This window comes from Pygocentrus nattereri, chromosome 18 (genome assembly GCF_015220715.1).
Source record: "Pygocentrus nattereri isolate fPygNat1 chromosome 18, fPygNat1.pri, whole genome shotgun sequence".
NCBI lineage: Eukaryota > Metazoa > Chordata > Actinopteri > Characiformes > Serrasalmidae > Pygocentrus > Pygocentrus nattereri.
In genome coordinates this window covers 1,760,555-1,771,978 of record NC_051228.1, presented here as the reverse complement: position 1 = coordinate 1,771,978, position 11,424 = coordinate 1,760,555, and the positions used below count along the sequence as shown (strand labels likewise).

Below are 11,424 nucleotides of genomic sequence, written 5' to 3'. Positions count from 1 at the left end.
TGCAGGAACCTCTTTTCAGTCGGCCTGCATGGAACCAGCCTGATAAACCAGCATGTGAAGAGTGTGAAGCTGTGTATATGTGTATGTACTCCAGGCCCGTGAAGTGTCCGTGAGAGTGCATCACCGGTGCAGATGTTCCTCATCCCTCAACTCCACCATGGAGATCATCGCATGGCATCATAGAGAGGAACCTGAGTCTCACACCTCCAACCTCTCCAGCACACACGCGCAAAAAGACGCCTGCCAGGCATTTCAACCACAAACATTCTCTTTTATTTCGTTTGAAAGGGTTATAGAAATGCTTCGAGAAGTGCAAATTGGTCAATAATCCAGATATTTCCTATTAATAGTAATAATAATAATATATCTCTTTATGTACTGTCTATGTTCAATGCAGTCAGGGCTGGGCTTTGTGAAGATAAGGCCCATCTGGAGGTCTTCAAAGGAATATTCCAGCATCTTTCAACCAATCTCTATCTGATGCATCTGTACCATACGGTCAGTTACCACGGACAGTAACTCTGTCACATTTTCTGACTGAGCAGAAAGGTCATTGACCTCAAAGGCTCCGTTCACATTGCCAGGTTGAAGCGGCACAAATCTGATTTTTTGCTCTAATGTGACTCAGATCTGGTGTTTTCCGGTCTGTGTGGACACAAATCTGATCTTCTCAAATCCGACCTGAGCCGCTTTCATATGTGGTCCTCAATCGGATACGTATCCGATTCGTGGCCATGCGACCTTAATGTGACCCTCGGATCGCAATTCATGTGCTTTTTTTTCCCACAGATCAGATTTGAGCAAAATATTGGATTTGAGCAAAAGGCTTGGAATGTGAACGTAGTCCAAAACACATGTAACAGAAGCCAATGGGGAGCTGCATACCACTACAGTATCTGAATTATACTGTTATTAGCAGATATTTGCTTAAATAAGAATATATCAGCATCGGACAGACGTTTCGATTTGACTGGTATGTCAAACTGATCTTTGATAACACATTTACTGAACTCCAGAACAGCAGTTTAGGTGACATTAAATTCCTGCATTAAAACATCTGCATACATTTTTCTGTGTTTATAACCCTCTAGAAATAAATGTTATATTTTTCCATAATGGTAATCCAGGACATGTTGTTGTACCAGCCTTGAAAAATATAGAATCTGGGCCTATACTTCCTAGATCATCCATATTACAAACGCGACCATACGATGCAAATTTGGCCGCTCCATTCCGACAGTTCAGGTCTTCTGGTTACTTTTGTTTTTTTGTCTGAGCTTTTCTCGCATCCATGGTGACAAGATGGAGCAGGTAAAAACTCCACCCACATTCCTGGTGGTACCCACATCACCGGTAACGATGTCCAAATTCTTCACTTTGGAAAACTGCACTGTTGAAAATAATGGTTCTTCAAGTTTAGTACACTTTAGCAAAGTGCACAGCCATGATCACTCCAAGAGTCGTTTGCATGGTGAATGGTTCTTCAGATTGATGGATAATGTGTTGCATATGGTTCTGCACTGCACCAAAAGGGTTCTTCTAACGTTGTCAAGCTTGGAAGGATTCTTCTATTGTCCATTTTGTAGTATCTACACAGAACCTTTTCAAAAAGGTTCTATATAGAACCATATCTGCATATTCTCCATCAATCTGAAGCTTGACTGCACCATGGAAAGAACTTTAAGCATGCAAATGGTTCTTGGGTCTGTACAGAAACACTGTCTTTACTAAAGAACCCTTGAAGAACCATCTTTAAGAGTGCAGTCCCATCTCTGAGACGTACAGTTTCATTTACAATTACCTGGAAATCTTCCATAAAATCAGAGATTTGCATAAACGTTTACAGACAGAATCCAGCATCTGCTCATTGGCGTCTATTATAAGTGAGTGTTCTTGTTCTCTTTGTTGTTTTCCAAGTTCAGAAAAATTCATCAACACGATTGACTGCATGCTACTGATAACAGAGATTAGGTTCAATACGCTGAGTATTCCATAGACCTCTTGAGTCCCGTGCCCTCAGGTCCACGTTCCGGTCATTTGTCTGAGTTTTTCCTCGGTCGTCTGAAGCTGGACATGTTCTCGTTTAGTGCATAGATGCGTCGGGAGAATTCCTCGAAACCAGCAGCGTCTAGCTCTCCTAGAACTTGATCGTCGCTTTCCACAGCAACGGCGTGTTCGACGGGAATGCAGGGAAAATCCTCCAACCTTGCGCCTCCGCTCAATCCCAACCCCAATCCCAACCCTAATCCTAGGCCAAGGCCTAAACCTGTGGCTTCAGTGCCCATAATTTCCTCCGCTTGTTCCACGGCAGCGATTCCGACATTAACGCCATTCCCAGGCACGGCTGATCCATTCATGGTGCCTGGGAGTTGGCTAGTGGAAGGTTCTTCTAAAGGACATCCGACAGGGAGGTCATCTGGAGGTTTGGTTTCTTCTCCAGGTTTTTCTTCTAGATCTTTCTCAACCTCAGCGTCTGCATCAGCTGCTTCGTTCTGCAGCCCAGCTGCTTCCTCGACCTTCACCTTGCCGTCTGCATCAAGGGTCTTGGCTAAATCAATGCTAGCGTCCAGAGAGGAGCTCAGAAGGCCAGGAGGGTCAGGCAGAACTTCCGGGACAGTTATCGGGTCACGCTGGGCCATGGCCGTGCGATAGCTGGGCGGAGGTGTTTGCATTTCTTTGTATTTCTGCTTATCCGCCTCCGAACTCGCTCTTTCGCGGGTTCCTCGGTCCGGAGAGGCCGGGAAAGTGATCTCTGAGGCTGCGGATACGTTCAGTTGAGACTTCATAGGGACGGGGATGGAGCTGGAGACGTGGTGTCGATCGCTAGACAGAGAGAGATACAGAGAGAGAGAGAGAGATAGACAGAGAGAGAGAGAGAGAGACAGAGAGAGAGACAGAGAGAGAGAGAGAGACAGAGAGAAAGTGTGAGAGAGAAGGAGAGAGAAGGAGAGAGAGAGAGAGAAGGAGAGAGAAGGAGAGAGAGAGAGAGAGACAGAGAGAGAGAGATAGACAGAGAGAGAGACAGAGAGAGAGAGAGACAGACAGAGAGAGAGATAGACAGAGAGAGACAGACACAGAGAGAGAGAGAGAGAGAGAGAGAGAGAGAGACAGAGAGAGAGAGAGACAGACAGAGAGAGAGAGAGACAGAGAGAGAGAGAGAGAGAGAGAGAGAGAGAGAGAGAGAGAGAGAGAGAGAGAGAGAGACTTTACATTTATATACTTACATACTTGTAAAACACCTGTGGTTTTATAAACAAAAAAATAATAATTCATGTTTACATAAACATTTTCCAACCTCTCTTAATCCCTTTGAATTAAACAAGCTGTGTTTTTTGGTAGATTTCTGCCGAAGTCAAGGCCCTACAGTTTTTCATTTCCATACACTATTTGACTTACTTTGCTCTGCTTTAAGCTTCAGCTCAGCTATAGCTGCTTTTCTCACATCTCTGGCAGGAAACTTTTCCACAAAAGGAGAACAGTTTCTCAAACTTCGGCTTTCTACGAGGCTGAAGTCGCTTCTCATTCGCCAGCGTCCTGTTCGAATTTTCCCGTTCCACCTTAAACGTGCCTGAGGTGCCAGAATGTAACTACTGCACCATTTAAGGTGGAACGGGACAATTCCAATGAGAACCTGGAAAATGAGAAACGACTTCAGCCTCGGGACTTTTTAGTGTTTGTCAGTTTCTTGTTGCAGATTAAACGTATCAGGAAACCGGCTGGAGTGACTATAAACACTGATAAGTCTATTCATCTCCAAATTATCGATGTTCATCTTGTAATTGTCTCTTTGCCGTTTCCTTAACGACTAACCTGCCTTAGAGATACTGACTGCCACACACGGTTAACCTCACAGCTCCAGAGCTAACAACTATAGAAGTGAACTCCAGGCACAAAACATGTCGTGGCTGATGGACTGCATTTGGAGAAAGAGGGGGAACCAGATTAAATTTGGTCTTTAGCCGAAGTATTTCTTTAATGCAGGCCTGGTTTGAGCAGGATGTGTGTCTGTGAGAAATGGAACAAAGACAAAGGGTGTGAAGACACTTATGTCAGTGCAGCTCATTGATGTGAGTGATGGATTATGTCATAACTCATTCACATACACAGCTGTTGTTCTGCACACATCATTCTGAACACGGGGCCCTGAAAAACACTGAGATATGCCAACTGTCTGCCATTGCACGGATCCATCTTCAGCGGAGTGTGATCAATAACACATCCACACACGAAACAGCTGCTCCGAGTTCTGTTCCCAACTCCACTTTAAAGCTTGATCGGCTCGGGCTGATTGCAAAAACAGCACACGACACAACAAACGCGACCGTACACACAAAACAAATGTCATCTCAACTAAGCTTACACAATCCTCAACTGCCCCACCCACACACGCAGGGATAAGCTGTACAGACGCAGAGAACCAGTCGGTTATTCATTCAGCCTAATGAGAAACTGTAGAACAGACTCGGTTTATATCACAATACCTACATTTAGAGCCAGTTATTCATTCAGCCTAATGAGAAACTGTAGAACGGACTCGGTTTATATCACAATACCTACATTTAGAGTCGGTTATTCATTCAGTCTAATGAGAAACTGTAGAACGGACTCGGTTTATATCACAATACCTACATTTAGAGTCGGTTATTCATTCAGTCTAATGAGAAACTGTAGAACGGACTCGGTTTATATCACAATACCTACATTTAGAGCCGGTTATTCATTCAGTCTAATGAGAAACTGTAGAACGGACTCGGTTTATATCACAATACCTACATTTAGAGCCGGTTATTCATTCAGTCTAATGAGAAACTGTAGAACGGACTCGGTTTATATCACAATACCTACATTTAGAGTCGGTTATTCATTCACCCTAATGAGAAACTGTAGAACAGACTCGGTTTATATCACAATACCTACATTTAGAGTCGGTTATTCATTCAGTCTAATGAGAAACTGTAGAACGGACTCGGTTTATATCACAATACCTACATTTAGAGTCGGTTATTCATTCAGCCTAATGAGAAACTGTAGAACGGACTCGGTTTATATCACAATACCTACATTTAGAGTCGGTTATTCATTCAGCCTAATGAGAAACTGTAGAACGGACTCGGTTTATATCACAATACCTACATTTAGAGCCGGTTATTTATTCAGTCTAATGAGAAACTGTAGAACGGACTCGGTTTATATCACAATACCTACATTTAGAGTCGGTTATTCATTCAGTCTAATGAGAAACTGTAGAACGGACTCGGTTTATATCACAATACCTACATTTAGAGTCGGTTATTCATTCACCCTAATGAGAAACTGTAGAACAGACTCGGTTTATATCACAATACCTACATTTAGAGCCGGTTATTCATTCAGCCTAATGAGAAACTATAGAACAGACTCGGTTTATATCACAATACCTACATTTAGAGCCGGTTATTCATTCAGCCTAATGAGAAACTGTAGAACGGACTCGGTTTATATCACAATACCTACATTTAGAGTCGGTTATTCATTCAGCCTAATGAGAAACTGTAGAACGGACTCGGTTTATATCACAATACCTACATTTAGAGTCGGTTATTCATTCAGTCTAATGAGAAACTGTAGAACGGACTCGGTTTATATCACAATACCTACATTTAGAGCCGGTTATTCATTCAGTCTAATGAGAAACTGTAGAACGGACTCGGTTTATATCACAATACCTACATTTAGAGTCGGTTATTCATTCAGCCTAATGAGAAACTGTAGAACGGACTCGGTTTATATCACAATACCTACATTTAGAGTCGGTTATTCATTCAGTCTAATGAGAAACTGTAGAACGGACTCGGTTTATATCACAATACCTACATTTAGAGTCGGTTATTCATTCAGTCTAATGAGAAACTGTAGAACAGACTCGGTTTATATCACAATACCTACATTTAGAGTCGGTTATTCATTCAGCCTAATGAGAAACTGTAGAACGGACTCGGTTTATATCACAATACCTACATTTAGAGTCGGTTATTCATTCAGCCTAATGAGAAACTGTAGAACGGACTCGGTTTATATCACAATACCTACATTTAGAGCCGGTTATTTATTCAGTCTAATGAGAAACTGTAGAACGGACTCGGTTTATATCACAATACCTACATTTAGAGTCGGTTATTCATTCAGTCTAATGAGAAACTGTAGAACGGACTCGGTTTATATCACAATACCTACATTTAGAGTCGGTTATTCATTCAGCCTAATGAGAAACTGTAGAACGGACTCGGTTTATATCACAATACCTACATTTAGAGTCGGTTATTCATTCAGTCTAATGAGAAACTGTAGAACGGACTCGGTTTATATCACAATACCTACATTTAGAGTCGGTTATTCATTCAGCCTAACGAGAAACTGTAGAACAGACTGGGTTTATATCACAATACCTACATTTAGAGTCGGTTATTCATTCAGCCTAACGAGAAACTGTAGAACAGACTCGGTTTATATCACAATACCTACATTTAGAGTCGGTTATTCATTCAGCCTAACGAGAAACTGTAGAACAGACTCGGTTTATATCACAATACCTACATTTAGAGTCGGTTATTCATTCAGTCTAATGAGAAACCGTAGAACAGACTCGGTTTATATCACAATACCTACATTTAGAGTCGGTTATTCATTCAGTCTAATGAGAAACCGTAGAACGGACTCGGTTTATATCACAATACCTACATTTAGAGTCGGTTATTCATTCAGCCTAATGAGAAACCGTAGAACGGACTCGGTTTATATCACAATACCTACATTTAGAGTCGGTTATTCATTCAGTCTAATGAGAAACCGTAGAACGGACTCGGTTTATATCACAATACCTACATTTAGAGTCGGTTATTCATTCAGTCTAATGAGAAACCGTAGAACGGACTCGGTTTATATCACAATACCTACATTTAGAGTCGGTTATTCATTCAGTCTAATGAGAAACTGTAGAACGGACTCGGTTTATATCACAATACCTACATTTAGAGCCGGTTATTCATTCAGTCTAATGAGAAACTGTAGAACGGACTCGGTTTATATCACAATACCTACATTTAGAGTCGGTTATTCATTCAGCCTAATGAGAAATTGTAGAACAGACTCGGTTTATATCACAATACCTACATTTAGAGTCGGTTATTCATTCAGTCTAATGAGAAACTGTAGAACTGACTCGGTTTATATCACAATACCTACATTTAGAGTCGGTTATTCATTCAGTCTAATGAGAAACTGTAGAACGGACTCGGTTTATATCACAATACCTACATTTAGAGTCGGTTATTCATTCAGCCTAATGAGAAACTGTAGAACGGACTCGGTTTATATCACAATACCTACATTTAGAGTCGGTTATTCATTCAGTCTAATGAGAAACTGTAGAACGGACTCGGTTTATATCACAATACCTACATTTAGAGTCAGTTATTCATTCAGTCTAACGAGAAACTGTAGAACGGACTCGGTTTATATCACAATACCTACATTTAGAGTCAGTTATTCATTCAGTCTAATGAGAAACTGTAGAACGGACTCGGTTTATATCACAATACCTACATTTAGAGCCGGTTATTCATTCAGTCTAATGAGAAACTGTAGAACGGACTCGGTTTATATCACAATACCTACATTTAGAGTCAGTTATTCATTTAGCCTAATGAGAAACTGTAGAACGGACTCGGTTTATATCACAATACCTACATTTAGAGCCGGTTATTCATTCAGTCTAATGAGAAACTGTAGAACGGACTCGGTTTATATCACAATACCTACATTTAGAGTCGGTTATTCATTCAGTCTAATGAGAAACTGTAGAACAGACTCGGTTTATATCACAATACCTACATTTAGAGTCGGTTATTCATTCAGCCTAATGAGAAACTGTAGAACGGACTCGGTTTATATCACAATACCTACATTTAGAGCTGGTTATTCATTCAGCCTAATGAGAAACTGTAGAACGGACTCGGTTTATATCACAATACCTACATTTAGAGTCGGTTATGAGCACCATTTCACCATGCAGTGACCCCTTTAAGCATGTAAATGCTTCTTTGAGTGTTCATGATTGTATACAGAACCCTGTCTGGACTAAAGAACCCTTACATCTTTTTTAAGAGTGTAGAAGGGGTGGATCTTCTTTCACCAAAGCGTGGACCTTCTAATGACTGGACACTCTTATGTATGTCAGCCTTTGACCTGATGCTACTTTTACATTTTACATAATTATCACATTTTCAGTAAATTCCCCCCGTCCAGCACGTCCACTGTTCACTACAGGGGACGCTACACATCCCTGTTCTAAGAATATCTCAAAATAAATTTGAAAAGACGGATTCTTTCACTAAAATATGCACCTTAATTAGGCTGCGCTGAGAGCTTTCAGTGACTTACTGAAAGGTTTGCACACAAAGATGCTCTCTGTCCAGAACCCTCATCTGCACTATATTCAGCCAGGCTGAGCTCAGATCTTCACTGAGGGAGTCTTTACTCTTTAGAGTTGCTGCATAACGCTGGGTTCTCAGATTAAAGTGCGACCCTACCGAGCTGGACCGGGTCCATCTAAACGAAATGAGGCGAACTGTAAAAGACGAACCGCCACCATGCTAAGCTGAGCTCGGTTATAAGTGCTCTTAAAGTTAACTCCACTTTTCTTTTACAACCCCAGAACACACTGACGTGCAAATCATTTCCACCCTAGATTTATTTGAAAATAGTCTAAAGATAACTTCTCAAATGTTGAAACTGAGAAATATTATTTTTTTGAAAACTATTTGCCCATCACTGACTTTATATATGATTTATATGATATACTCACTGACTGTATATATATATATATATATATATATATATATATGTATGATAGACTAGAGATATATATACACACTCATTAACTGTGTATATTACATATATATATATATATATATATATATATATATATATATATATATATATATACATACATACATACACACACACACACACACACACACACACACACAGTACTGTGCGAAAGTCTGAGGCACCCAGCACACATTTTCAAAATCTGTTTATTTGTGTAGTTTGTGTTTATTTGCTGAGAAAAGTGTTAATATTTGATTAAACAAAATTATAGAATATTAATTAATAATGATTTTATACATATTATTTTTTTGAAAACTATTTGCCCATCACTGACTTTATATATGATTTATATGATATACTCACTGACTGTATATATATATATATATATATAATATGTATGATAGATTAGAGATATATATACACACTCATTAACTGTGTATATTATATATAATATATTCACTATATATATATATATACACACACACACACACACACACACACACACACACACACACACAGTACTGTGCGAAAGTCTGAGGCACCCAGCACACATTTTCAAAATCTGTTTATTTGTGTAGTTTGTGTTTATTTGCTGAGAAAAGTGTTAATATTTGATTAAACAAAATTATAGAATATTAATTAATAATGATTATAAATATATATATATATAAATAATAAACAGTGATGTTCTGGATGTTTGTGTGTTGACCCATCTCCAAGCTTCTCCTCGAGGAAGCCCAGTATTATATGTAGTTAAAAAGCAGCTCCTGGTTTGACCAATCAGTGCTCAGTAAATTGAGCTCATGATGTAATTGATGATATTAACGAGTCTCTGTGGCGGCTGTGAAGGTGTCCAGGAAAAATATGGACCTGAGAAATTCTTGTTACTGTTTATTGTTTTTCTGTTTATCTGAATTATGAATACGACTTTATTCTAATGTATATTGTGATAAACTCCCTGCTGAGGTCAGCTGGTTAAACATTTTCTTAGACGCCTGAAACTTTCACACACACACACACACACACACACACACACATATATATATATACGCACTGATTGTATATGTCATGTATATGGGTGTTTCTCTGTCCTGGAGGCCCAATGCTCTGCACATTTAAGTGTTTTCTCTCCTCCCAGCACACCTGATCCAACTACTCAGCTCATTAACAGCCCATTACTGAGTTAAAGTGGGTGTTAAAGCAGGAAAAGCCCAGTAATGTAAAGGACAGCGGGCCTCCAGGACCCGGGCTGAGGAACACTGATCTATATGGTATATGCGATCCCGTACACAGTCAGGTGGGGATTCAGTCTGTGGATTTCACACAGTTTTCACCTTCAGGTTCTTCATTTGCAGGAACTTTTCTCTCTCAAATGCAAATGAACACCGAGCAACACACGTAGCTCAGGAAATTTGCCGTCTCAGTGTAATTCCAGATGTGGCAGGTGTGCTGAAGTCTTAGGAAAACTGAAACTTTTTAGCCAATTTGCAAGAAAAATGTTTAATTATTTGGAAGAAAATGCGCCTCACACCTGTGCTTCATCACGTCCGAGGCCCAGGCTGAACTCCAGCAGCCGATCCTGCTCTAATACACGGCTCTGTCCGGCGGGACATTCACCCACTATGAGGAACGTTCTATTAGATGGAGACCCATCCTCATCATACACGCACCTCCTGCTGAGCTCATCGCATCCATCCAGACGGAGAGGAGGCGGGAACGGCGCTGTTCCTTTTTAAAACACAGCTTTTAATACGAGGTCACAGCAAACACTGCCCATCAGGAGTTTGGAGACGTCGCGCTTTCATTTAAAAATCTCATAATAAACCAATATATGAATGAAAAAGGAGCCCTGAGCTAATCCTATAGGTATGTACAGATGTATGCAAAGGTTTGGGCACCCCTGGTCAAATTCCATGTTGTGCTGACGTTCTAAGGGAGAACATAAGGGAGAACATGACCTACAGAGAGCAAACTGCTGCGCATTTTAATACAAAGCTACTGTTTACTGACTGAATTTAACACACTGGATCATCTAAAACGGGCCTGTGCAAAAGTTATGGCACATTGTCTCTCTCATGTTTTCATCCCCAGTATGTTAAAATCAGTAAATAAATAGAAACTGTGATTTAAAATGTGCAGATAAAAGCCAGAAAAGCTTAGAAAAATCTGCAAAACTGAGAATCTGAGGCATACTGAGACCTTTGCATATGACTGTATCTTCTTTAACATAAAGAGCAGCTTTTCCTCTCATTATTCAACTTTTCTGCCTAATTCAGTGTCTGAGCTGACGGGAACCAGGCATCACCATGACTACAACACAGATATAGACGTTTTATTTACAACCCCAATTCCAATGAAGTTGGGAAATTGTGTAAAACATATATTCAATTGAATCCACTACAAAGACGAGATATTTAATGTTCAAACAGATAAACTTTATCGTTTTTTGCAAATATTGACTCATTTTGAATTTGATGCCTGCAACACGTTCCAAAGAAGTTGGGACAGGGGCAACAAAAGACTGGGAAAGTTGAGGAATGCTCAAAAAACACCAGT

General features: G+C 40.1%; 1 protein-coding gene across 1 annotated transcript in view; it reads right to left on the bottom strand.

The window, feature by feature from the left end:
• Positions 1-250: 250 nt before the first annotated feature.
• uvrag (UV radiation resistance associated gene) overlaps positions 251-11,424 on the bottom strand; it is a 171,667-nt gene continuing 160,493 nt past the window's right edge. Inside the window, exon 15 of the mRNA XM_037547505.1 lies at positions 251-2,823. Coding sequence (XP_037403402.1) covers positions 2,034-2,823 — 790 coding nt within the window. The 3' untranslated portion in view covers positions 251-2,033. The remainder of the gene's footprint in view (positions 2,824-11,424) is intronic.